Source organism: Phytophthora parasitica, assembly GCF_000247585.1.
Source record: "Phytophthora parasitica INRA-310 unplaced genomic scaffold supercont2.49, whole genome shotgun sequence".
Lineage (NCBI taxonomy): Eukaryota > Oomycota > Peronosporomycetes > Peronosporales > Peronosporaceae > Phytophthora > Phytophthora nicotianae.
The window spans coordinates 48603-72667 of NW_008649035.1; the positions used below are offsets into that span (position 1 = coordinate 48603).

The window sequence follows — 24065 nt, forward strand, 5'->3', positions numbered from 1 at the left end:
CAGGTACTATTGCTGTGACGCGTGCGCCGCTTCCGGCGCCTAAGTGGCCGCCCACATATGTCATCCGGACTTCTCTGCTCCTGGCCGGCTTCCCTGATGAGTCTTAGTACTGTGGTGAGCTTGATTTGGGCATTTCTCCGTTTTCGTTTGCTTGGCTTTAACTCCAGTGTGTTGTACCCAATCTTAAACAGCTCGATGGCATGAACTTCGTCACGGATGGCCGGCATCGGTTTTCTAAGGTCTTTTTCAATCCCGTTTATGATATGCCGCATCATAACTGACCACTCTGACAGTGTTGCTTTCTTTTGTGGCGTGTCCAGATCGTCCGATGGTATACCCTTGTATGGTGGATAGTTAAGCTCCGGATTGCCGAACCACCACAGTATCCACGCCCCCAGCGGATCAATACTTGGAAAGGCGAAGTCTTTTGGAAGCACGTGAAATTTCCCACCCCATGTATGATAATAGCGAGTTTGTGCTGTCGATAAAGTTGATAAGGCTGCTGGTTTCTCTTTTTGAAGCCCAACCTCTTCTAATAACGCTCTTATTTCTTCATGCAAAAGGTCCCTCGTTATATTACCCGCTGCCACACCTTTCTTTTCCAATATCGCTTCCATTCTTTGCTCAAGTTTATCAGGAAGTAAGTCGATAGACTGCTGCTGCTTATCAAGTTTTTTGTAGAGCTCAATGTAGGGCGGAATACCTGTCGGGTGCATCCAGCTCGAATCCCCAAGTTGAAGTTGTTCTTGTAGGCTGTGAAAAACGCTCACACTCGTAAATACTATTGTCGAGAGCAAAGGGTGGTTTGTTGGCATATTCTGCTGTAAATACTCCCTGTGAAAAACCAGCGACGCCAGACATAACTGTAAAATGCCATTTAAATTAGGTTCATCCGCAAGACTCGGAAAAACCGTTCTCAACACTGATGTTGTTGTGCTATCACGGTGGCCATAAAATGTGGCGGTAGTGTAGCAAATTTTGAATCGTTTATAGGCAGCCCAGCAACGACGCGACCTAAAAATTGGTCTCCTGCTGCTTCGTAGCGGAAATAGCGATCCTGAACTCCACCAAGTGACCAACCACAGCGTAAACAAACACTCACAATTGAAGGACCACCAGTACTTCCACCGCACGCAAATGTCGCGACACCTTTTCGTACCGAGTGAGTACCATAGGTTTTTGCGGAACCATCGAGTTTTAGAAGACTACCCAAAGCCTTACTAAATCGAAGCTTCTGGTTGGACCCTGGGAATAGTGGCCCCTGTTGCAATCTCGGGTGGCACGCCAAGTAAATTGCGAGCGCTGTTACCCAACACGTAGAAGGACTTAGCGGATTCGCGTAAACGTGACGAGGATCACGCGGCCCAGTGCCTTCCTGATTCGTTTTTGTCTTGACAAATATTACACCAATGCCATCGTCTTTAGCCACAAAATGTTGAGTTTGTACGGTTTGAACAGATATTGATCTGCACATTAAATTCCATTGGGATGTTAGGAAGAGATGAGAAAAACCTCCATCACCAAGTTCCAAAGTTTCTTTACAGAGTTTCTGGTAAAGCGAGTAGGTCAATGGCTGCTTCCCGGATGTCTTCGGGTTACTAATCTGGTCACTATCAGCCTCCATGCGCTTCATTCCCGAGAAAAGCTGTTTCATTCCATCTCCATATTCAGGCGGCAAAGCTAGACGCCTCACTCTATACAGGTCCTTAATTGCACTCCGATAACCACTTAGTGTCCCAGCTTTCACACCACGGCTTTTGTAAACAAGAAACTGCTCAAAATACGGAGGCGTGAACTCCATTAGATTAAGTTCACCACTGCTGTCAAAGAATCGATCCGTGTTGTGGTCGACTTTAGCAAGCTCCTTGCGAATCCACTTTGCAATGCCGTTCAAGCTACTCTTGTACTTCCCTCGTGTTTCCTTGGTAACACAGGCATCTCGGATTGCCTCCACGTCAGCTACAGCCATCCTGCAGGCCGCGCTTTCGCTGGTCTGTTGCGCGCTTCCTTCACTCATTTTACAGTGGCTTCTGGATAGTTTTAGATCAATTTTGGCCAATTGGAACAGCGTGTTATCGTAAGACGATTCCACTTACGATTTGTTGGAAACTCGGGATGGCAAGGCGTTGTATAGTGAGCCTTTGTCAAAATACGAGTAAGAATATTTCTTTTTGATAAAATGTAAGTGGTCAGCGCTTACGAATTGACGCGAAACTCAATATATTACTTATGAAAGTACAGGAATCCTTCTTTCCGTTTTACTTAACAAATCTTTACTAGGCTCATAAAATAGTATTCCTATTCACATATTACTTGCAACTTGATTCTTCACTCTGTCTCGACAGCACTGTCGGTATCAAACTCGACTGCACTGTCAGTTGTATCCATCACTAACTCCCCACTCGTCACCGACTCCCTCTGCTCTTGTAGCTCCCTTTCACCACCATCTTCACTAGGATGTTCCAGATCTGACAGCTCCAATCTACTCGGAACCTCAGCCAGAGTTTCCAGTCTATCCGGGTCTGGTACAGGCACAGCCAGGTCTGCAGGTGTCCCAAGCTCCGCCATTTCGCCATCAACCACTACAAGCACGCGGTCTACAGCATTCAACAGCATCGCTCTTTGTGCTTGATCATGCTGTGGCGATGCCGTAGCCGACGGTAGTAAAAACAGCACAGTCGCGTCACACAGCTCTTCATGCACCACACGCGATAGGATATCAAGTGTAGCGTCATCCAGAGCAAATTGGGGCATTTCTGGCGCGTCTCCGGGTGGCGGAACAAGCGCAGGAGCGAACGCTAGCGCCACTACAGATGGCTCACTCAGCAGTGCACGAGCCAAACTCAAGCGGAATCGCTTTGTCGGGTTCTGCTGGAGACTTGAAACACCTGGGAACGGTCCGTCCAGTGTAGCCACATTGTCTGCAAGCCCCACAGTACGCAGCACAGTCCACAGTCGCTCGTCTTCGATATCCCTGCCACTTGGATCGAGCTGCGTACGCACCGATCCGTCGTATAATGCAGCGTTAGGTGCTTCTGCTGACACACACGCCACACGCGAGCGAAGAGTACGCAGTCCTAGAGTGGCAATATCCACTCCATCCACCACGATCCGCCCCGCTGTTAACTCATGTAAGCGCAGCAATGCACGACCCACTGAAGACACTGACGACGCTGCAGATGACTCGAGAATAGCCACTTTCTCTCCAGCTTGTAGACGGAACGACACGCCTTTAAGAGCTAAGGGTGGAGCACCCCCATCGCCAATCTCGAACATGTCGGTAAGCTCGTCAACAATCGCAGCAGCAGGATCACGGAAACTCACGGCATCAAAGCGTAGATCGCCCTTTGTGGGCCACGAGAGAGACGGGTTGACTTCGTTAGGCGTAAGAGGAGCCGACGCGCGTCGTGCGGCTGCAGTAGAGTACGCCGCACTCTCCGTGATCACTTCCGCTCCTCGTACAGCAGCCTGCGTTCGAGCGGCAATAGGCAATACAGGACTTAACCAGGCCCACACTCGTACAAGCGACTCCAGCGTGCCACTATCAACCACCAGCGCTTCGTATAGCGCCAAAGCCAGCACACTTGCACTCAGTGTATAACGCAGAGTCAGGAAGGACGACGCTGCCACAATCCCCACGATCACAGCCCCGTACAACTGCACACGTAACGCAAGCCACTGGTCGATATGAAGACCGAGATGAGCATCACGAGCTGCAACATCCAACAGCCAGAAATGGTGACCCAGAACACGATGCAAATGCGCCAGTCCAAAGGCTCGAACAACTCGGGCGCCTGCTAGCGTCTCGGCCGCGTGACGACGAGCGGCCTGTCGCGCTGTGCGCTCCAAGTGAAGAAGATCGCGGGCCGGTCGCAGATATATTCTCGCAGCTTGTACATACATGTACACCACAGGCGCTAGAAGCACTGCATAGTAACGTGTCACTGCCGCGGCAGTCAGTAGCGCTGTCAAAGTAGAAGCTCCAAGAGCCAGCATAGCACCAATCGCAAGAGGGACTCTTGTATCCAACGCAGTGAGATCCTTATTCGTATACACTCGCTCGAGTTCACGTCTTCTGGACAGACTGAGGCGCTTCGATCGGGCCCTACCGCTTCCAGCGCCAAATGCATCAAAGAACACCAGAGGAGCGTGTAGGAAAGCGGACGCCAGGGACAAGAAACCACGACGCGCTCCTTGAACTGCTGCCACAGCGATACCAAGTGAATATCCAAGCGCCAGAAGCCCAGCTCCTAATGCCAACGCAGCGTAAATGAGTTGATCTGCCACCAAGTTCGTTTGACTGCTTGAGTGGACCCAGTACGCGACCCACAGCTCACTCATCAGCTGCAAAGCTTGCCACATGAACAGCAGGATGAAGAGCAACAGGGCGATTCGAAGACCGCCAAGAACTTGCGTATAAGCACGGACCGACTTGAGCAGCCATTCCCCCTCTCTCCACTCTGCATCTGCTGTTGTTTCACACGAGAGAAACTCGCGCATCGGTCGTTCATTCAGTGAATTGCGACTTGTGTTGACGATATTCTCCATACACAACAGCTCGACGTTTGCAGGCTCCTCTGTCGGGCAATATGGCGGCTCATCGGTCCTCACAACGTCAACACCAGAAGCAGAGTACTGCACCCAGCTGTCCTCGACAGCTTCTTCCTGTTCTTCGTCGCTGTCTTCGTCTCCTTCTTGCTCCTTCCGTCCCTTACCTTTATAAATATCCCGCGTATGCACAAGTCGACCGCCGTCTTCAAAGCGAATGGCGTCGTCTACCAACTCCGAGTTAATGAACTCTGCACGTGTCGTAACAACAACTCGTGTCTTGTTGCGTAGGAGTCCTAGCAAACAGCGAGAGAAAATCTCACGCGCTGCAGATCTCGGGTGGACACGAGCCAGTGGGTCGTCTAGAAGATACACATCTGCATCACTATAGCAAGCACGCGCCAAACTGACAAGAGATTGTTGTCCTGGAGTTGGTTTCCAGTCTTGGACCAGTGTGTGATCACCAGTTGACAGCATTGCAAGAGGATTAACGAGAGCACAGGCGTCAAGCACGCGCTGGTACTTGCGACGGTCAAATGGAAGACCGAACAGCACATTATCACGCACAGAAAGTGTTTGTTGCAGCCACGGTTGCTGCGGACAGTAAGCTACGGAACCACCGACATACACGCGCCCAGCAGCACCGTCACTTCCATCACGCGCTTGCAATTCACCCACGAGAGCCGATAGAAACGAAGACTTTCCACTGCCTGGACGTCCATGAACCACTAGCAGCTCTCCAGCGCCCACACTCACGTCCAGATGCTGGAAAATCACTGGACCGTTTGTAGCCCACCCCAACGTGGCATCTTCAATAGCAATGACGACATCTTGTGGATCGTACTTGGCTACCATCCCCAGACTGTCACGTCCAGCTACAGCGTACGGATTCAGCTCTTCCTGGTCCATAAAGTGCGACAAATTGTGCAGCGATTGCCACGCCGCCCGAGCTCCTAGTATCGCCTCGGGAAGCGATCGAAGTGGCGTCTGCATGAGACGCACAAGCGCCAGTGTGGCAAATGCTGATGCTGGAGTGAGTGGGTGCGTGGACGAGTGGTAGCCCACAACCAGGGCGGCTGTGGCTACTAATACCGGCGTCGCGAAGTTGAAAGCTGCTTCGGCGGCACCTCGCACTTGGAATCGCCACAGAGCTGCCAGTTCACGACCGCGTGTGGCATTTACACGCGCTCTTGCAGCAGGTTCCCACGCATGTAACTTGACTGCAGGCATAGCGTCGACCATTTCGTTTGCTGAGTTCTGTCGGTCCTCTCGTGTTCGTCGTAGTCGGTCTAGAGAGCGGAGCTGCAGTTGATTCAGTACCTGGGAGACCACGAGTGTCATGACTAGTGCACCCACGACAGCTCCACATGCTGAGACGCCAATGAACTTTTCGATCAAAGCTAGAATCAGCGCCAACATTAATGGAGCTACCCATAGTTCGTGCAGACATGCAGCGCCATGCAGTAGCTGCATCACATCAGACGCGTACAGAGCGTCAGCGTCTCGTACTGAGGCGTTTGGGAGTCTCAGGGCCTTCTGGAACACCAGACTCTGCAGTGCCGCAGTGAGTCGCAGCGTCAACGTCTGCATCTCTGCGCGAACGAAGGCTGAGAGAAGTGAGCGCAGTATTCGGGAGAAGAGAAGCGTTCCCAGCCAGAAAAGAAGGCTGTGTCTAGTGTCGTCGTCCTCTTGGTATTGCTGCTCTTGTTCCTGTAACAGTAGCACGCCTCGAAACAGCGCATAGGGCCCCAACAGGTCACAGAGCTGCACGATGGCATGTAGAACGCCGAGGCCAACGAACTTCAGCCCATGCGCCTTGACGAAAGCCATTGACAAGGAGCCACTCGTGATCCATGCGCGTTGCAGCGCATTGGTGCCAGGCTCGGCCCGCGCACGAGGCGGCAGTTCCCAGACGTCCGCTTGTTGGAGCCCTCGTTTGGCAGATCCTCGGCTTCGCTGGCGCTGTTGTTGCGGCTGGAACTGCCTCTGATACTGCGTATGAGTCTCCGGCCGGTTGGCAAGTGTGACGGACGGCATGACCCACTGTAGTAGAAGGCGGCTGGTGAGTGACGCACACTCGACCGGATGAGCGAACACCTGGGGCGGTGGCGCACCAGACAGCAGCGGCTGGCGCTCCGCATGGGAAGTGGACGAGGTCGATAAGACGGCGGAACGAGCGAACATATCGCTGTCGGCACCCGTGCTTGCGCTGCTGCGACGCGGGTGCGAGATCGGCGGCATCATTTTGGGCTGATCTCTTTTTCGCCGATGATTCTCAGTGAAATGCACACTAGTAAATTGAAGAACACTAAACAACAAGACTAATATCAGGTCTTATCAATATTTCATACTAAGTATGAATACTAGTAGTAGTTGTAATACATATAATATTAATGTCGGAAGCGAGGTACTCTCTCTGGAGTAGTAGTTGTTGATAGCTCAATATGATACAAATCTTCAGTCATCCCAGTAGCTCTACCTACAAGAGAATTTTCCTATAGACTACATAACAAAGGCCACAATCTTGCGGCAGCGGACGGGTATGAAAGCTATCATACTCTGCTTTTCATTCGACAGTATGTATTTGCTATAAATCTCATTGTACTATAAAAAAACATTATTCTGTGAAACACTAGTATTATAACTTTGGCTTGGTTCATTTTCTTTTGGATAATAATGTGCTACTACAATTCTTTTTTACAAAAACAGTATCAGTACTAGTAGTTGTAATAGAACTAGTAGTGAAAGTATTTTAAAGTAGTGATATCATAGTAGAGATAGCCGTTGATGGCACATTAATTTCATGTACTTGCCGGACACAGATGTTTGATGATCACATGGTCATAATGATCTTAACGTATATTAATGAACACTGTATCTCTCGAAGCTCACAATACACTAATACTGTATACTACTATTCAGATGATTGATATCCACTAGTAGTATTAGAATGTGCAAGAGTATTCTTTGTACTTTACTCTGTAGGCTACTACTTAAGCCAATATCTGTGAATATGCATTCTAGTAAAAAGCATTTTATCCACTTGGTTTCTCAATGATCACAGCAACTACTTTCTAAAATATTATATTATATTATTCCAAAATTTGTCATTGGAAGTTAAATTGATTTTGTATCATACTAATAGTTCTAAAGATGGTCTCATTATTCACTAATGAAAAGGCTTATATTACTATATTATAAAGTTAGAGTTTAATTTTTTATAAAATGTAATATGAAAACTAATAATGACATTAGCAAATGTCATTTTTAGTTTACTTTAATTTGTAAAAACCTTTGTTATGCATTACTAGTTTGTTCTTGACAATTGCTGTAAGAATGTTTTTGGTAGACTTTCCGCTCACTGAGGCTGAATAACAGAAAATCCGTTGTCACGTATAAGTTCTTATTGAGTTATTGCTTCTTCAAACTGTAGTTGTTCTAGAAACAAAATTTTCACTTTCTCTCAAAGATTTTCAGCCGATTAATAATAGTAGTTTCTCAGCTATACTGTTTTGGATGGAATTATAATATCCGAACTATATCTCTAATTCTAACATGATAACATATCATTTTATCTGCTTAATTTGATATGAGTAATTTGATGAATTAGCAATATTTGCTATTCTACTACCAATCGATGTCCCAAATGATTACTTGAAGTCGAACTTCTCAAGACAACAGTGAATGAGGTTGCTCAACTTGAGCCCAAGTCCCTTCCAAGCATAGAGAGGTTGCTGCCAAATTCAACGCTGCTTAGTCAAGCCGTTCCTCTCTCTCTCTGTAAGCGAGCGCGACTTCAATACGTGTGGCCCAGCAATGGAGTTGTCACTGGCACACTTCAACATTGGCTTCGGTGGACCACAAGCAACAGCAGAAAAGTCGAGAGGCTAAGTGTTCTTCCGACCTCTCTCGTCACGAGACTCTCGTGTGGTCTGAGGTTGGCGGGAACGACGCCAAGAGCTCGCGTTCGTGATTTGAGCGCTGCGCCTGTGGCACAGGCTGTGCTGGGGGCCGATATTGACTCAAGGCGATGCTGCTACGCAGAAGCCCGTCTCTACGAACGGCATTAGGACACGCCCCGACAACGTGGCGGCGCTCGACCATCGCAACGAGGTCTCGTTCGCGAGCGACGTCAGCATAAGCGGCGCCTGGCTTGTATGTCTTCCATATCGTCGCACTGGGAGCGGGGCGCATAATAATTCTCCACAAGCTCGAACTCAGGGGATGCACGAAGCACATGCGGCGGTAGCTTGCAAGTGGCAATGCCATTTCATGCGCAAGGGAATGTGGCCAGGATGGGGTGGCAGATGCTACACTGTTTTTTTGTAAGGAGAAAAAACGATGTACATATGGTGTGGTGCGGTCCGTACCCTAAAGTCAGCTAGAAAAAGGAGCCGGTCATCGTTGTTTGCCATAGTAAAAGCAGCGCAGTGGCGAGCATGACCTTCGTGCTCGTAGGTCCTGCGCGCGGGCGGCTCAAATGCGCCCTCTTGCTGCTAGTGGTGGCGCTCTCGGGCGTCTGCTCCGCCTTCAACAGCACCGAACAGGACACAGGTACAGGCTCCATAGCTCCAGCCACAGGGACGACGACCACCACAGCAGAAGTCACTGCGGACGATGAAGAAGGCGAGACGCTGCTACAGAAGCAATTGGTGACGCTGAGGGTCTGCGGTTGGCTGTCACTGCTGCTGTACGTGGCACTATCGCTGGCCGTCGCGTGGCGCACCTCCCTACACTTCCTGCACTCGAGCGCCGGCGCCAAGAAGGCTTTCCACGTGACGCTCCTCGTAGCGACACTGTTGCAGCTTCCCGAGGCCGTCGAGTGGATCTGGTACCCCACATCACAGACCTGGGAGGTCATGTACGTGTGCCGACTCTACTCGCTACTGCTGCTCTCCTTCTGCAAGTCGTACCTGGCTGTCTGTTGGGCTGGCGTCGTCTCGGCAGGTCAGCGACTGGCACGACGCCGCATGACCAAGATCGTCACCGTACTCAACGCGCTACTGATACTCTGGGGCGTGATAGTACCTATCTTGATTTCCAGATACACCGACGACATCTACGGCCAGTACAGCTTTATGAAAAGCGCTCTCCGAGGCGTGCTGACCTATTCAGGTGTGCTTGTCGTGCTCGCGTACGGCGTTCTGCTGGGATACCAGGGTTTCCGTCTACGTCGGCGTCTGCTGCTTGCACGTGGAACTGTCCCGGCCGCCAGCGTGGAGAAGTCGCTCAATCAGCTTATGCTCGCCATCTCCATCTTCATCGTGTCGGACGTGGTGCGCATATTGGCGCTGATACTCAACGAGTCGGGTGCTGCCATGTCCATGATCGTGTATCTCATTCTCTACAACATAATCCCCAATATCTTCCCGACCATCTGCATGCTCTACCTCATGAGAAGACTCACGGGTAGAGGGGGCAGCGACGTGGGCGTGAGTCACATGAAGGGAGTCGGCAGCAAGCGAACGCTGTCCAAGTACATGACGGAGGCCGATTCCGACGGTAGCACTGGAAGCGACAGTGCGGGTCGCGCTTGCAACGAGAACGCCATTGCCAGAGCGCAGTGGGAGCTGCAGTCCCAGCAACAATACCTTCACCACCAACAGGACCAGATCCAAAGCGCTCGAGAAGCACAGCAGTCTCCGACGTTCTGTTGGGTCCGCGAGTCCATGGAGCTCCGCTGAGCGAGCCTAGCAACACGTAGATAGACCGCTTCAAATGGACGTCTTAAGTTATTCACCATCACACACCCGTCTGCTTAGTTGATCAACAGTTACAGCTACATTCCACCCCAACTTGACAGCTGAACCTCCTGTGAACGCAACAAAGCAAGCTTTTCACGCAGCCGACGTTGCTGTACGAGCAGGGAGCCCAGTTCATTGAGACGAACGCCACAGCGTAGAGCAAGTCGTGGAGGTCCGTGCTTCGTCACTTCAGATTGTTTCGTACGTCGCAGCGACTCAGGAAGCTCCAACTGCAGCTCGTACGTCGCCATTGGCACGTCTATCGAGCGCGAAGAAGGTCTGGAGGTCACTGAATGCGTCCTTGGGACAGAGGATCGAGATGAATTTATGTCACCTGTTTCGTCTTCGTTGCCAGAGGATGACGACTCAGATGAAGCTTTTGGCTTTGGCTTGGTAGCTTTCGTTTCTGCTACACTAGCTGCGGCAGGCAACCCCACCGCAGCGGTGGGCAACGTAGAACTGCTTGTGCGAGTGATAACATCGTCAATTCCAAGCTGCGCACGCCCCAAAACACGTCGCTGCCTCACCGAAGGTATCATTGGACCACCGTCGCAAAGACGCAGAGCTAACACGTCTCCCAGAGCTGTTACAGGCAACTCAAAGCTCTCATGCCACAGTGGAGATCGACTTTTCTTGCTGACCGACGTATTAGCCATTTGTGCTGGCACAGGCGATGCGATGCGGCCACCAGTTTCTTTCTTCGCAGCCTTGGAGGCTTCCAATGACTTCGTGCTCATTGAATCGCCTCGTGAGCTCCCACTGCCGGTTCCAACAGTCCCAGACTGTACGCAAAACTCCACAAACGAGTGAATGGGCGACGCTATCGGAAGAAGACTGATCCCTTGCACTTCCACGTAAAGAACACCAATGCTGGGCGTGTCGTCTTCACTGTCTCGAAGCTCCACAATCCTCTTTTCCAGTCCTAGCATCTGCATTTGCTGTTGACGCCATTGATCGCGAAGTTCTTCAGCGGCGTCTTCCTCGCCTTTGTCGCCAGTGACTACATAACGAGGCACACCATTAAGGAAGACGCGTCCTGGAGGGAGCGCTGCCTTGGCGCTTGCCGCGAGATGGGTACCAAGGTGTCCAAGGTATTTGCTCTCCAGCGCTGCTTGCTTAGCCCTCAACAACTTGAGACGACGGTCTTCGGTAAGATCTTGATGGTCTTTTAGCGCATAGGATACCCATCCGACAAAGGCAAATAGAGCTCCCAACGCCACGACGTGCTGTTCAAATGTCTTGTTATCGAGGTCGGCAGCCGTCGTATTCAGAAAAATCATCAGCATGAAGACAGTGGAGTGAAGAATGGCACCTATTCGCAGAACGTGCAGGTAGCCGATCCATGAGCCAAGAGAGAGCGTCTGAATTGGAAAAGGTCGCTGCGCATCATAGCACAAGCTGTGTGCATCCACACGTATCTGTAATGCTGCAACAATCCAAGCTAAGACACAGCAAGACAGTGGAGCTAAGGGCGCAAACCAAGCCACAAAACCCAGAGGTACCAGAAGCTGTGCGTAGTCGAAAAGTACTCCCTCGTACGGCACCAATGACAAGTCGGTTTCGATACTTGAACCCGTGGACGCTGCCACCAGCAGTGTCGTTGTGGGCCGGACATTGCCTCCTTGTGTTCGCTCAACCATTCGAAGAGGTCTCATTACCGCCTCTGTCGATACTTGTCTCCATACATTACCACCACAAACTAACTTCCACACTGCCCAGCGTAGACCACACAAAGCGACAACGACATCTAACCCGAGTAGTATCAGCAGCATGCGAGCTGCTTGGTCATTGCTCGAGACATTGACTTCAGCATTTTCAAAGTGTTGACACTGACCAAGTTTGCAGCGTACTGGTCGCAAGAATGCCAGTCCCCACAGCGCACTGAAACAATTGGCGCTCTGCAGTAGTGCAAATTTAAACGTGAGCTGAGCGTCATAGTCACGCTGTAGTCGGTGATTTTCCCAGTTGGTGAGCGCTCGGCTGCAACGTGCCAGGTGCGGTATCGCACACTTACTTATCAGTGCTATCACTCCTAGCGCCACGTTGAATCTCGAGGAAGTCTCGGTTGCAAGAGCTTGAAAGTGGTTACTCGCCACTAGCACAGCATTGGCCGCCGCAAGCTCCAACGTAAGAGCCACAAGCACCACCGTTGACATCAACCGACGTGCAACCTCCTTCCCGATCGGTGAATACGGCTCCAAACGAAGGGTCACAGGGCTGCGTCGCATTCGTCCACGGAACTGCGGCCTTGGTAATTGGAGGAGTGGATTGACTGCACTCCCACCGTCACTTGGTGTGCTGCCAGACCAACGAGCAGCAAAACGTGCCTCTTGCAGCTCCCACTTGCGCACAAAGATCCCCAGGAACGCACACGAACACAAACAGAAAGAAGCTTCTGCCTCTCGGAGCCTCGATGTCTTCGCTGCAAGAACCGCAAGTACCAACGCCAGGAATCCGAGCGTCCTCAATGCACTCGCTTGGAAAGAAGCAAACGCGAAGTCTGTAGAAAAGCATAAGACTGCATTTGTCAGCACACACAACTAAAGAAAATAAGCGAGCAAACGTACAGAGTGCAAGCTGCTCCCCAAAGTAATTCCGCACATGGAGAAGTGGATCTGCTGTCGGTTCAGAGCTACGGAACCACTGGTAAAGGCCGCAAAACAATCTCCACGGACTTGGGAGTGCTCCCCACTGAACTCGAAGTACATCCAGGGATGTGTCCACGTCTGTAGCTCTGTGGGTATGTGGACAGAGATGATGGTCCAGTAGTCCGCGCTCCAGCAGTGCGTCACAGTCAAACTCGGCATCTATCAGCGCCTTCGTCAGTCGGATCTTGTCCACCACGCGAAAGGGAGACAAGGTACTTCCGTCACTGGCTCCACCTCCGTCTCCTTCGTCATCAATCTGGCGATACACGTAGCGTAGCGCAGCAAGATCACGAAATGGCAGATACACCACCCCTTCTTCAGCCTGTCCTCCGGTCTTGATAGCGGAGAATCTCTGCAGAGCACGCAATCGACGAGACCACATCCCGCTGTCCTCATAGTCGAAGATCTGCGCGTCTTCCGCGGTTATCTTACCTGCAAGGAAGAGTCGGTAGATCTCCTCTTGTGCTTCAGCTTGACTCCACAGCTTTGTCTCTGCCTTGCTATCAATTTCAAGAGCACTAGAAGCGGGCATTCGCATCTTGAGTCGCTCTGCTGTAGCTCTCAGCAACGCTAGAGTAGGACGGAAGCTCAGCAATATCCGGCCTTTGTCTTGACTCTCAGTGCGCGGACGAATTATCATCCCAGGTAAAGCCGAGAACCGCGCGATGATGACGTCCCGCATGAGTTCCTGCAACGCCGAGAATGGGATCATATCCTGTGCCATGGGTGCACCCGAACGAAACTTGGCTTCCCAGGCTGCACGTAGCTCGTCGACTGCACGCGCCTCTCGTGCTGGTCCTCCGGCCGTCACTCCACGTAGCATCTCACACACGTCAGCGTAGCTGATGCGTGGCATCTCTCGAGCCGAGGGCACCGGGAACACCAGCGTGTAATAGAACGTCTCGAGCACATGCTGCTCGCCCCGCGGTGAAGTCCCCGGGCTGCCGACGATCCCCAGCGCCACCGAGTTGTATGACATGGCAGCTCGATCTTCCAATTGATCCACACGAAAGATCGCTATTGGACGTCGTTTCACGTTGACCTCGACGAGACGCCGACCCCAAGGTGGCAACGAAAGTGAAGGAATGCATGTCCTCTCCGCACGAACCGCAGGAGCTGGAACCCGAGGTGCCGGCTATAGGAGTCACTGCCGACCTCGCGAACAACCTTCGGAGCACGAGGTGCGTTCCATTCTTTGCGTTTGATGGCGTCTAGTTGACTCAACCTTCAAAGTAATATTGTGCAGGCCCTTCAGTGCTTCGGACGAGCGCGGCGGAGATTTGTTGTTAGTTCTTGTGCATTTCGGGCGGAATCTGGATGCGCTTGTTACCAAAGATGTTTCGACAAAGCTGAATGGTACTACTATCGCTGGAGATCAACTCAACACGTATGTGGTCGCTTCGGTTGGTGTCTTTACCGGATGCTCCAACCTTGTGCAGTGCCGTCGAGGAGACGCCACCAGAGCAGCAGATACGTCAACATTGCCACTAGAAGGCAGAGTATTATACGAACACAAGTTTTCTCCATATGCTGCGACGCGCGTTGTCGAAGCCAGCACTTCACCTTCCTGGAACGAGGTGCTAGCCATCCCATTACCCACAGGGTGGCCACAGACTATAAACCAGCAGCTAGGAGGTGCTGGAGGAAGAGCAGGGGTAGCAATCACCGAAGATACAAAACGCTTGGCTCTAAAACTCGACATTGTGGAACGTGGGGATAGTCATCAGGAAGATTTCTTGCTTGGAACGTGCATTCTCCCCCTTGCCAATGTCGGATGTCAATTCCAGCAGACACACTATGCATTTGCCTTTCCACCGAATGACACGAAGAGCCCGTTAGACCATACTGCAGGCACTTGCGTGTATGTGTCACTGGATGCAGCCTGCCGAGGTCCAGTGCTCAGTACCAGTTCTCTGGAGCATGTCGAAATCACTATCGAGTCTTTCACACCTGTTGTCGTTACTGGCCATGAAGATGAAGCAGAGGCACTCGACTGTACAAGTCTCGGCGTCCTGGTAAACTTCCACGCTGATGAGAGCACAAACTCCTCACAAATGAAACCTGTGGAAGCGTACGGGGTGCTCGAAAACCACTTCACATTTCTCCACGATGGTCAAGCACTTGATACTGCCACAATCGATATGTCAGTAAGAAAGACCAAGCTTGTTGGCATTACACCTTCGTCGTCCTCGGCAACAGGCAGCGCTTCAGGGGTGTACGAGTGGTTCTTCCCTTTCAGTTTCACATTGGGGGCTGGAAGTTACCAAGACTTTACTTCGACCGCAGTAAATATTGCACTTTTCAACACTTCATCGCTGCCGCACAAACTTGTTGGTCGCGGTCAGCTCCAGCTTGCATCACCCAAGGCTCAAGGTGCGAAGAAAGATGGATCACCACTGCGATACACCGTAATTCCAATCACATCTAGCGCCGACTGCTCTCGCGTCCATGGTCACATCGCTTTACGTCTGCGCTGGTGGGATACTGCTGCTTGGAGCGCCTTCATCGGTGACATTCCTGCTCGACGCGTTGTCTGCACAAACCGGTGGAATCGCTTACCACGACCGACAATTGCTTGGATGGGAGCACTTCTCCGTGGCCTTAATCGCCACCCTGTAGCTTCGATATGCGATGCTGGAGGTGTGTCTGGAGTGTTGGCAGAGCTGCTTGCTAAGTCTTCATCACGTGAAGAGTATAAGCGAAATCTTCCAAGGCTGCAAGATCAGCAGCACCAACAACATCACCAAACCTCACCCACCAGACTTAATAGCATAGAGACAGACGATACCAGAGCCTTGCTGAGAGAGCAGCTCGCCCATTTGCAAGCTGAAGGAACTGCACAGCGCCTTCAGATTGAAAGAGTACGCCTTGATGCGCTTCATTTCTCGTTGACGATATACTAAACCAACCTTAATGACGGAATAGCTCCAGAATGAGTTGGATACACGTTTAGTTGCCATCAAGACGTGTGGGTTGAAGATCGTGGCCTTACGGGTGAGTTTTCTCATTCTCAGATTCCACTAGTTCGTTTTTCTGATGCCTGCGTTGACGCTGTAACAGAGAGAGGCACGTCAAAAAGATCAGCAGATACAACAACTCAAGGAGCAGATCGAGTCTGCACAGCGTCGAGAGCAGCAGCAATTAGCCGAGTTAATGGCCTCTACCAATGGGAATGGAGTAGCTTTCCCTGTGCGCCCAGAGCATCAAGCAGCATCGCAGCGGTTCACGTTGCTAGCCACGAAGTACAATGAGCTGGATCGTGAATACCAAGCCGTGAAGCAGCAATTAACTGATGCACAGGAATCTTTGAGCTCGCTCGCCGACCTAGAGACGCGTCATGACAAGCTGCAGGAGGCTCACCTGGTACAATCAGCTCTGGTGCAGCGCCTACAGCGTGACAAACAGCAAGCAACCGCGCTCAAGGTGAGGATGGCCTGTTCCTTGCTATAGACTAAGCTGCGTGTTTGACTCACCACCGTCGTGTCTTGCTAGAAAGCGGTGCGGATGCAGGAGAAAGTGATTCGTCAATTCGAGCGGACAGTCGCACAGCAGTCAACAGAGATACCGGAGCGGTCATCAATACGTCAGCACGCACTCGGAACTGAGATGCCAGATATCGACGGTGGAGATTGTGAGACGCGAGAGGCCCTGCTGCGTGTACGCGTCCAGGTCCTGGAACAGCAAATGCAGACGAATGCACGCGAAGCTGCGACTGAAATTAGTTCTCTACGCCTGCGCATCTTGGAGCTGGAGACGACAGGGAGCCGTCGGACTGGGAAATAGAGCGGCAGCGACGTCGCTCGCTGCCGGTTTTTGATTGTTCGTTGGTCTGTCTGGTTAGGAGATAGATATCTAGAGATGTTGCTCTTCTCGTAAAAAGAGAGGATAATACTGTTGCTACTTCTTGTCGTAGCGTGATTTCTTGATGCCGAGGCCTGCCACAAAGCCCTCGCCTTCCTTTCTGCCCTCGTTAGTCTCTTCCGTCCATGTCTTCTTCATGCCTTCCTCGTGGAAGCCCAGCTTTTCCAGCTCTTCGGGCTTCATCAGGCCCCTGTGCCGTAATGTATAATACATTAGCGTGAGACCATCACTCTGCAAGCACAAAAATAATTATTGCCGCACTTGTCCATGCGGCACTGCAGATAGGCGGCCGAGAGCTTCTTGCAGTCGATGTGGCTATTACTGTGCTCGCGCATGCAGGCTAAGAACTCCTTCATTGCAGGCTTACACTCGCCGTAGTGGTCCAGAGGGAACGAGCCCTTCTCGGGCGGCCGCTTGCTCTGCGAAGGCGCCTGCGCTGCGTTCATCCTGCTTGTCAATGCGGAACTCCGAATAGAGGACCGCCGTTGATAATTATTTCAAAACTAGCCTATTTTGATGTGCATGTCATCAATTCAACATACTTTCTCCCAGTAATACACTTTACAGCTATACTAATATTACGCTTCATATAGCCTCAAGATACTCGGCACACTTTTGATAGCGATGTTGACCCCGGCGGTGCTCATCGGCATCGCTGCAGGCGCCATGGTGTTCGTGGGCTCGCTGATGGCAGTTTTCCTTCTGCTTCGCCAAGGAGGATCCTTCGACCGCATGAAACAGGAAGCAGTGGGGCTGCCGGCTACGCTGGGCGAACAGAAGCCACTGCTGTACGATGAGCTACTTGACAAGGCAAAGACGCTGGAGCTTCGTCCCCCGTTGCTTGGGATCGACAAGTTGCTGGAGGGAAAGCGAGTGTGCATAAGAGACTTTGCAGCCTCCAGTGACATCGCCGACCTCTTTGCCGTCTCCTGCGGAGAACCACGCGGCGGCATCTTCCGAAATTTGACCTTCAGCGCTGACGAAATGATCTGGCGATATCTGCCGCATGGACCCTTCGCTTCGGTAGCTGAGCTCAAAGAATTCTACTCTACAGAGGAAATGGATGCTCGTCATTTTGTGCTGGTGGAGCGTGAGAGCATGCAGCATATAGGCATGGTGACACTTGGCGAACACTCGCCACAGAACCTCCGCATTGAGTTGATGAACTTGTGGCTCGTTCCGGCTTTTCAGGGCTCAGCAGCACTGACAGAAGTCGTGCTGCTGCTACTGAAGTATCTGTTTGATAGCGGATACCGTCGAGTGGAGTGGCGATGCGATGGTCATAATGTACGGGCGCGCCGGGCTGCGCACTCATTGGGCTTCACCTTTGAAGGCGTGATGCGAAAACACCGTATCATCAAGAACTGTAATTGCGACACAGTCGTGTTTGCTGCTATCAACAGCGAGTGGGGAGTCATGGAAGAACACTTGCAATACAAACTTCATCAAGCTCTGCAGAAGGAGGAATCAAATGCACCAAATGAAGGAGAAACTGAAACGAAGAAGATACGGTAGATGATGAAGTAGAGCAGACGCTAGGTGCGCATGCATACTGGTGGTATATGTTTCGTGGTGAATTCTCTACCGAGTCTATGATTTGTGTCGTATTATCCTGGATGTTGGTTTGCTCTTTGAAGCGCGTACTAACCCAACTACCAGCAAACTAGTCGATCTTTTCAATCCGATCACTCTGACTGCCAGATCGCCGCGCCTTCCGGTAGGCGTTGTGGTCGACCAAATGCACTTCTGCATGCTCTAGCCAATTGATGACAGCAAAACCGCTCTCCGGATGGTTCATAAGCCAATGGTATGTGAGCCAAACTTGGATCGTGATGTAGATAGCGATGAGCACGTCAAGTGTGTAGTGCAGCCGTGTGCCTACGATAGCGAAGATACCACAGGCCGACAGGATGTAGTTGTAATAGCGGATCATCCACAACACAAACGGGAAGCGTCGGGTGAAAGGCGTGTTCAACTCCGAACGCACACAGTACTGCAAGTATCAACAAGCGGTCTCGGTAAGCAAATCGAACGCAATGACGCTCAAGGCACAATTTTGATCGTACCGTTCTGGCAAACATGCAACAGAGAATCAAAAAGACTGCGTGGCCGCTAAAGATCATATCACCGCATGTGATGTGCTGTGACGGGCGGATCAGCACTTTCCAAGCGCGGAAGAAGGCTCTGCAAGCAACAGAAGAGGGTTATCAGACGCGTTCCTACTCACAATAGGGTCAAAAACCGTGTACGCACTTTGGGAAAATCGGGAGAGACTTGTAGTTACCACGTTCTTTGCTGTCGAACTGGGAGATACACATGGGGCTAGCGTCCGGCAGCGATGTGACAGCTACGCAGCATGCTCGCATGACGTTGATGATAGCGAAGATGAAGCAGAAGCGACGTAGGATCAGCAGGCGCTGCAAAGATAAATCCAACCACAAATGCAAATGTTTAGGCGAGATCGAATGGAAAACGAAAGGGACAAACGTACCCGCGGGTGCAGAATGAGGATAAACGACGTCAGCATACCCACAGCAGCCAGGAATTCGTCCGGCAGGTCGAACCATTCAATGTACGTGGTTTGGCCGTAGATCTTGGTCATAACAAATCTGAAGAGATCATGTCCGAGGTCCGGGAGGGTCTTGTGGTTGGTATTCTCCTTGGCAAGATCGAGGATCACCACATTGGGAGTGCGCCAACTGTCAGCAATAGCAATCGTCAGCACCAAAGCCATCAGCATCCATAATAGAAAGAGGTATCTACCCTGCAATAACGGCAGCCAGTGTGTTGAGGTACGAGGCAATGGCGAAGATCGACAGCGAGAAGGCGAGTCGCGAGAGGTAAGCGTAGCTGAGCATCTCGGCAATGAAACCCTGTCGACCCGAGTGGTCGATAGCGCGTCCCTTGATGTACTGTAAGTTCTCGCCTACGCGCGTGCGCTGGTCAGAAACATAGTCCGACATGTCTTGCAGGTTTTTCTCCACGCGCGAGCGTAGCAGAAGCCCGCGTCTGGACACGAGTGCACGCGCCGTTGCGGCAACAACACCCACGAGGAGCAGAAATGCCGAGATGACGATGATGAAGCCTGAAGGATCAAAGGCCGATACGGGCCGCGCCTTCATGGCGTAGAAGTGCGACGTGAAGTAGTCCGTCCAGCTCTCCATGGCGAGCTCTGAGGTGGTGGGTTCCTTCCAATGCTGTCGGCTGGAGTGAGGGGGTAACTGCTCCTGCTCTTGAAGACGAATGGAAATCGTCCAATCGTAATTGATCGATAGATTATACTTCAATTCAGTAAGGTCGAGTGTGGACACTATTGGGGAGGTGGTTACGTACCACCGGAGTTGAAGCAAAGAGTACGCACCGCTCAACTTGCAACGATGACCGCCACCAGCGAGATGGCCACGACTATCCCTATTGATGCATTAGAATGTCTAACTTATAAGCCTGGATTCACTGGCAGTGGTGGTGAATCTGCAAGCTGCAGCACTGATGTTGGATGCGAATGTATCCATCCATTTTTGGAGCTCTTCATAGTGACGTAAGACACTAAATCGTACTTTCCTGAGATTCAAATTCGCACTTAATCGAGGCAACCAATTTGGCGGGAAACGTATCAAAGCTGCGAAGGAAGCATGTCGACGACTCCAGCGGTGCGCGTGGCGACGCCCGAGATCCGGCTGCACTGCGGACCCACGGGGCTAAATGAGGCTGTGCTATCGCTGGACTTCCTACGACCTAATGCAGGAGAGGCTACCACGACTGACAAGCCGCTGCTGGCCACGGGGGGCGCCGACAAGGAGATCAAATTATGGCGAGTTGGTGAGAGCGAGGATCCCGAGGCCAAAGGCAACGTAGCGCTCGAGTTCGTTTTCAGCCTGTCAGGACACGACCGCAGCATTAACTGCGTGCGTTTCTCGCCTAACGGCGCTTACCTAGCGTCTGCCAGTGATGACACGTCTATTATCCTCTGGTCCAAACCCAAGACTGCAGGAGACGATTGGCGCTGGGACCACATCTCTTCGCTCAGCGACGTGGGGCGCACCATTCTGTCGCTGGGCCACAAGGGAGACATCACGGATCTGTCCTGGTCGCCCGACTCAGCCTTCCTCGCGTCTTCATCAGTCGACAATCGCTGCGTCATCTGGAATGTCGAGAAAGGGGACGTGGCGGAGCGGCGCAAGGATCACACTCAGTACGTGCAGGGCGTGGCCTGGGATCCGCTCAACGAGTTCATAGTGACGGAGGGCAACGACCGCACGTGCAGAGTCTACTCGCTCAGTGGATTTGGAGCGGTGACGCGACCGAGCGGGAAGAAACAGGGACGTAAGCTTATGTGCATCCAGACGCTAAAGACCCGCGAGTTCCCTTCAAAGCAGAACGGGTCGAGTACTCCAGCAACAACAGCCACAGGTGACCAAGGGGATAAGGATAACAGTAAGAAGGCAGAGAGTGAAGTCGCTTCAGGAGACGCACCCACCAAAGCTCCAGCCCAACCGAAGCATCGAATGTTCCTGGATGATACGTGCCCCGCATTCGCACGGCGACCTGCGTGGACACCTGATGGAAACTACTTTCTGGCGCCTACTGGAACTTTCCGCTCGAGCGAGTCGGCGTCTCCTGTGAACACAGTATACGCATTCTCACGTGGCAATTTGAGTCAGCCGACACTGCACCTGCCTGGACAGGAGAAAGCTTCGCTTGCTGTCCGCTGCAGTCCTCTTTTGTATAAATTGCGTCGTCCGGATGGCCAGGCAAAAGACGCTCCGGTGCCCAACCTGTTCAAGACGGAATACCGGTCTGTCTTTGCTGTCATTACACTCGACGCAGTCGTCATTCACGACACGCAGGTAAATGATTCTCTAGCAGATATGATGTTTATGAAGGGCTTGTCAACTGACCAGTTTTGATGTTCGATGTTATGAAAAACGCAGCAAGCTTCTCCGATCTGCACGATCAAGGGGCTTCACTACGCAGACTTAACTGACGCGACCTGGACAGCTGACGGCCAGACACTGAGCATCTCATCGACGGATGGTTACATCTCATTCATTCAATTTGAAGATGGTTTCTTCGGCACAAGCGTACCGCGCAAAGGTGAGCTGCAAAAAATATTTTGTGTGAGCCTCCGAAATACTGATGGTTTGTCGTTGTACTGCTGCTTTATGAAGACCAAATGGCGCTTAACGAGGACAAGATGCGGCGAATGTCTGCAACTCCCAAGAAGGCTCGTAAAAAAGCTAGAAACCAGGCGCAGCCCCAGGTCTCAAAGGACGCACCGACAAAGACCGCCACGACTAAACAAAAAGCACAACCAGCGGATACCATCAAACGTGCCCTCCAGAACTCGGAGGGGGCTACTGCTGGCAATCCCATTAACGTGCTGCAGGTGAGGAAGAAGCGTAAGATCTCTCCGACCCTGGTGCCACCCGCTGGTACCCCGCCGTCAGCTTCCTCTGGGCCACACGCCTCCACAAGCACTCAAGCACCCAGTACACCAGCAGCTAGTGTTGTTGCACCCAACTCCTCCAGTACAGTTGTTGGCCTGAGCGTTCCCTCTTATTCGGAGCCTGCTTCTGCTCCTCACGGTCAACGGACTGAAACTCAACTGACCGAGTCCCACACGCCTGCTGGTACGTTTGACGACCCTCTCAATATTTGAGCAATCCCATTCACCGCATCGAGAGGTTCTATTGTCATCAATACAAGTTTCATGAATACAATGAGGCTCCAAAGCAAGCTTTTACTTGTGTCGTATGTCCATTTACAGTAGAATCCTCAGGTCACAACAAGCCCTTCTCCATGCCCGGCAGCTCGAATGCTTTGATAGTCTTAAAGACGAGGAAATAGCCATAAGCGCAGCCCAGGCCTCCAAGAAGCAGAATATTAATCCAATGCAGCATTGAGTGGCTTTCGGGTGACGCTATCTGCGCGCGGAGTAGCGCCACCGCTTGCAGCAAGAAGCAGATACAGTAGGCCTGACAGAACGTCCGGCGGATCAGCGCGTCGCTCACGAGCCGCGTGCGCCACACCATCCAGCCTTGTGCCAGCGTCAGCGCGCCTGTAATAAGCCCAATACGTTCAGCCCAGCACTAACATTAAAGCAGTATTAGCAGTTCAGCAGAACGCAGGATATTGTACCATAAAGTCGCACGAATTCGTGTGCCATGTGTGTGTTGTTGCCGTCTCCAAGCATGGGAGCCATGAGCGAGTGCGGGGTCAAGAAGCACAGCGCCCCCGTCACCACTGCGATGACCATGTGCACCGCGAAGAGGCGATCGAGCTGGCGTCGTACAGTCTGCATCGTCGTTGAGGAGTCCAGCGCTCCGCTTTGTCGATCGATAATTGTGCCAAAAGGCTCGAGATTTGAAGTGGGTTTTGTGATTTGTGTTCAGGTATTAATACACAAATTGATCCGGAAGATGGCGAGTCGAATGCTACTGTTGTCGCTAGCGTTGGCGGTGTATGTGGCGCCGCTGGTCTTCGCCATGCATGTGACGATACCGTCGGGCGCCTCCGAATGCTTCTCCGTGGAGGCGGAGAGCTTCAAGCACGGCATTTCGTTGAACTACGAGGTACTGAGGGGCGTGGCGGACGAACTGGAGACAGAGTTGACGGACGGCAAGGATCAGGTCGTGTACGCGCGCAAGGGCACATCTGGACGATACATGAGCCCTATCGGGGAGGGAGGAATGCACTCGGTCTGCTTTAAGAACGAGCGCTCGCCCGTCGGGGACGTGGTTATCGGCTTCTCCTTCCACGCGGACGACCCGAGTCACGAGGTGCTCTCGAACGCAGACGCCACGAAGATCAGTTGAGTGTCCAGCCTTTAGTTGGATTTGCTGTGTTTCTCCGATGGCTGACTGCTGCCAATATGTAATGATTTGACCACAGAGCAAGTGCAGGAGCTGGAGGACATTGTGTACGAGTTGAGTGTGAACCTCGACACCGTCAAGGATACCCAAGCGTTCATGAAAGCGATCACGAACCACCACAACCAATGTATGTTGCATGGGCCAATTGGGTATCGATAGCGAAGTATTCACTGCAAATGCTGACAAGGATCTTTGTGTCGTTTATTGCAGTGATCATGAGCACCCACAATCGGGTCATGTGGTGGACGCTCGTCGAGATGATCGTGCTAACGGCCGTCTCAATGGCACAAATCTCTTTCCTTCGGCGTACGCTCGAAGTGCGGCGCATCTTGTAGACAGGAAAGTCGATGCTTATAATCTAACAAACATCTTCAACTTCGTCAGTACTAGTA

The 24065-nt window shown here is 51.8% G+C and overlaps 13 protein-coding genes across 16 annotated transcripts; 6 read left to right on the forward strand and 7 right to left on the reverse strand.

Annotated features, from left to right (window-relative positions):
* Positions 1-328: 328 nt before the first annotated feature.
* Positions 329-1320, forward strand: PPTG_23730 (hypothetical protein; the record flags this gene model as incomplete). The annotated part of the gene is made up of 3 exons (XM_008912650.1): positions 329-331; positions 994-1162; positions 1256-1320. 3 exons carry the CDS (start codon positions 329-331, stop codon positions 1318-1320), a joined length of 237 nt encoding a protein of 78 aa, XP_008910898.1.
* An 81-nt stretch (positions 1321-1401) lies between these two features.
* Positions 1402-1969, reverse strand: PPTG_15895 (hypothetical protein; the record flags this gene model as incomplete). The annotated part of the gene is made up of 2 exons (XM_008912651.1): positions 1402-1466; positions 1543-1969. The coding sequence occupies 2 exons, from the start codon at positions 1967-1969 to the stop codon at positions 1402-1404; spliced, it is 492 nt and encodes a 163-aa protein (XP_008910899.1).
* A 239-nt stretch (positions 1970-2208) lies between these two features.
* Positions 2209-6792, reverse strand: PPTG_15896 (hypothetical protein; the record flags this gene model as incomplete). Its single annotated transcript, XM_008912652.1, has 1 exon — positions 2209-6792. The coding sequence occupies one exon, from the start codon at positions 6790-6792 to the stop codon at positions 2329-2331; it is 4464 nt and encodes a 1487-aa protein (XP_008910900.1). The 3' UTR covers positions 2209-2328.
* A 1270-nt stretch (positions 6793-8062) lies between these two features.
* On the reverse strand, positions 8063-8859 carry PPTG_23731 (hypothetical protein). The gene has a single exon (XM_008912653.1). It carries the CDS (start codon positions 8815-8817, stop codon positions 8461-8463), a length of 357 nt encoding a protein of 118 aa, XP_008910901.1. The 5' UTR covers positions 8818-8859; the 3' UTR covers positions 8063-8460.
* Positions 8219-11579, forward strand: PPTG_15897 (hypothetical protein). The gene has a single exon (XM_008912654.1). The coding sequence runs from the start codon at positions 8988-8990 to the stop codon at positions 10230-10232; it is 1245 nt and encodes a 414-aa protein (XP_008910902.1). The 5' UTR covers positions 8219-8987; the 3' UTR covers positions 10233-11579.
* PPTG_15898 (hypothetical protein) lies at positions 8837-15123 on the reverse strand. The gene is made up of 2 exons (XM_008912655.1): positions 12860-15123; positions 8837-12792 (listed from the first exon to the last, which is right to left on the reverse strand). Exons 1-2 carry the CDS (start codon positions 13917-13919, stop codon positions 10328-10330), a joined length of 3525 nt encoding a protein of 1174 aa, XP_008910903.1. The 5' UTR covers positions 13920-15123; the 3' UTR covers positions 8837-10327.
* Positions 14030-16851, forward strand: PPTG_15899 (hypothetical protein; the record flags this gene model as incomplete). The annotated part of the gene is made up of 5 exons (XM_008912656.1): positions 14030-14121; positions 14187-15801; positions 15866-15934; positions 16001-16363; positions 16433-16851. 5 exons carry the CDS (start codon positions 14030-14032, stop codon positions 16721-16723), a joined length of 2430 nt encoding a protein of 809 aa, XP_008910904.1. The 3' UTR covers positions 16724-16851.
* On the reverse strand, positions 16004-17265 carry PPTG_15900. 2 transcript variants are annotated; one of them, XM_008912658.1, is made up of 3 exons: positions 17063-17262; positions 16414-16991; positions 16053-16327 (listed from the first exon to the last, which is right to left on the reverse strand). In XM_008912658.1, exons 1-2 carry the CDS (start codon positions 17245-17247, stop codon positions 16838-16840), a joined length of 339 nt encoding a protein of 112 aa, XP_008910906.1. In that variant the 5' UTR covers positions 17248-17262; the 3' UTR covers positions 16053-16327; positions 16414-16837. The 2 variants fall into 2 exon arrangements, with proteins under 2 accessions (XP_008910905.1, XP_008910906.1); XM_008912657.1 differs by having other exon boundaries at positions 16004-16991; positions 17063-17265.
* Positions 17064-18509, forward strand: PPTG_15901 (hypothetical protein). The gene has a single exon (XM_008912659.1). The coding sequence runs from the start codon at positions 17426-17428 to the stop codon at positions 18314-18316; it is 891 nt and encodes a 296-aa protein (XP_008910907.1). The 5' UTR covers positions 17064-17425; the 3' UTR covers positions 18317-18509.
* On the reverse strand, positions 18313-20076 carry PPTG_15902. Of its 2 annotated transcripts, XM_008912660.1 has the most exons (5): positions 19565-20076; positions 19293-19500; positions 19055-19218; positions 18868-18985; positions 18313-18794 (listed from the first exon to the last, which is right to left on the reverse strand). In XM_008912660.1, exons 1-5 carry the CDS (start codon positions 19963-19965, stop codon positions 18465-18467), a joined length of 1221 nt encoding a protein of 406 aa, XP_008910908.1. In that variant the 5' UTR covers positions 19966-20076; the 3' UTR covers positions 18313-18464. The 2 variants fall into 2 exon arrangements, with proteins under 2 accessions (XP_008910908.1, XP_008910909.1); XM_008912661.1 differs by having other exon boundaries at positions 18313-18985.
* A 317-nt stretch (positions 20077-20393) lies between these two features.
* On the forward strand, positions 20394-22537 carry PPTG_15903 (hypothetical protein). Its single transcript, XM_008912662.1, has 3 exons — positions 20394-21648; positions 21733-21895; positions 21970-22537. The coding sequence occupies exons 1-3, from the start codon at positions 20434-20436 to the stop codon at positions 22458-22460; spliced, it is 1869 nt and encodes a 622-aa protein (XP_008910910.1). The 5' UTR covers positions 20394-20433; the 3' UTR covers positions 22461-22537.
* PPTG_15904 (hypothetical protein) lies at positions 21873-23668 on the reverse strand. The gene is made up of 2 exons (XM_008912663.1): positions 22940-23668; positions 21873-22859 (listed from the first exon to the last, which is right to left on the reverse strand). Exons 1-2 carry the CDS (start codon positions 23100-23102, stop codon positions 22582-22584), a joined length of 441 nt encoding a protein of 146 aa, XP_008910911.1. The 5' UTR covers positions 23103-23668; the 3' UTR covers positions 21873-22581.
* Positions 23159-24062, forward strand: PPTG_15905. Of its 2 annotated transcripts, XM_008912664.1 has the most exons (3): positions 23159-23611; positions 23693-23800; positions 23884-24062. In XM_008912664.1, exons 1-3 carry the CDS (start codon positions 23221-23223, stop codon positions 24006-24008), a joined length of 624 nt encoding a protein of 207 aa, XP_008910912.1. In that variant the 5' UTR covers positions 23159-23220; the 3' UTR covers positions 24009-24062. The 2 variants fall into 2 exon arrangements, with proteins under 2 accessions (XP_008910912.1, XP_008910913.1); XM_008912665.1 differs by having other exon boundaries at positions 23693-24062.
* Positions 24063-24065: the final 3 nt, after the last annotated feature.

Bases quoted from the DNA above. Each gene is read 5' to 3' on its own strand.
- PPTG_23731 (XM_008912653.1), bottom strand. From the start codon at position 8,817: ATGGCATTGCCACTTGCAAGCTACCGCCGCATGTGCTTCGTGCATCCC.
- PPTG_15897 (XM_008912654.1), top strand. From the start codon at position 8,988: ATGACCTTCGTGCTCGTAGGTCCTGCGCGCGGGCGGCTCAAATGCGCC.
- PPTG_15898 (XM_008912655.1), bottom strand. From the start codon at position 13,919: ATGTCATACAACTCGGTGGCGCTGGGGATCGTCGGCAGCCCGGGGACT. The intron at 12,793-12,859 runs GTACGTTTGCTC...GCTTTTCTACAG, and splicing joins TGGGGAGCAGCTTGCACTCT to ACTTCGCGTTTGCTTCTTTC.
- PPTG_15900 (XM_008912657.1), bottom strand. From the start codon at position 17,247: ATGAACGCAGCGCAGGCGCCTTCGCAGAGCAAGCGGCCGCCCGAGAAG. The intron at 16,992-17,062 runs GTGCGGCAATAA...ATTACGGCACAG, and splicing joins CTGCAGTGCCGCATGGACAA to GGGCCTGATGAAGCCCGAAG.
- PPTG_15901 (XM_008912659.1), top strand. From the start codon at position 17,426: ATGTTGACCCCGGCGGTGCTCATCGGCATCGCTGCAGGCGCCATGGTG.
- PPTG_15902 (XM_008912660.1), bottom strand. From the start codon at position 19,965: ATGGAGAGCTGGACGGACTACTTCACGTCGCACTTCTACGCCATGAAG. The intron at 19,501-19,564 runs GTAGATACCTCT...TATTGCTGACAG, and splicing joins CTGGCTGCCGTTATTGCAGG to TTGGCGCACTCCCAATGTGG. The intron at 18,986-19,054 runs GTGCGTACACGG...TGTTGCTTGCAG, and splicing joins TCTCTCCCGATTTTCCCAAA to AGCCTTCTTCCGCGCTTGGA.
- PPTG_15903 (XM_008912662.1), top strand. From the start codon at position 20,434: ATGTCGACGACTCCAGCGGTGCGCGTGGCGACGCCCGAGATCCGGCTG. The intron at 21,649-21,732 runs GTAAATGATTCT...TGAAAAACGCAG, and splicing joins TCGTCATTCACGACACGCAG to CAAGCTTCTCCGATCTGCAC. The intron at 21,896-21,969 runs GTGAGCTGCAAA...TGCTTTATGAAG, and splicing joins CACAAGCGTACCGCGCAAAG to ACCAAATGGCGCTTAACGAG.
- PPTG_15904 (XM_008912663.1), bottom strand. From the start codon at position 23,102: ATGCAGACTGTACGACGCCAGCTCGATCGCCTCTTCGCGGTGCACATG. The intron at 22,860-22,939 runs GTACAATATCCT...GGCTTATTACAG, and splicing joins CGAATTCGTGCGACTTTATG to GCGCGCTGACGCTGGCACAA.
- PPTG_15905 (XM_008912664.1), top strand. From the start codon at position 23,221: ATGGCGAGTCGAATGCTACTGTTGTCGCTAGCGTTGGCGGTGTATGTG. The intron at 23,612-23,692 runs GTTGAGTGTCCA...ATTTGACCACAG, and splicing joins CGCAGACGCCACGAAGATCA to AGCAAGTGCAGGAGCTGGAG. The intron at 23,801-23,883 runs GTATGTTGCATG...CGTTTATTGCAG, and splicing joins CACGAACCACCACAACCAAT to TGATCATGAGCACCCACAAT.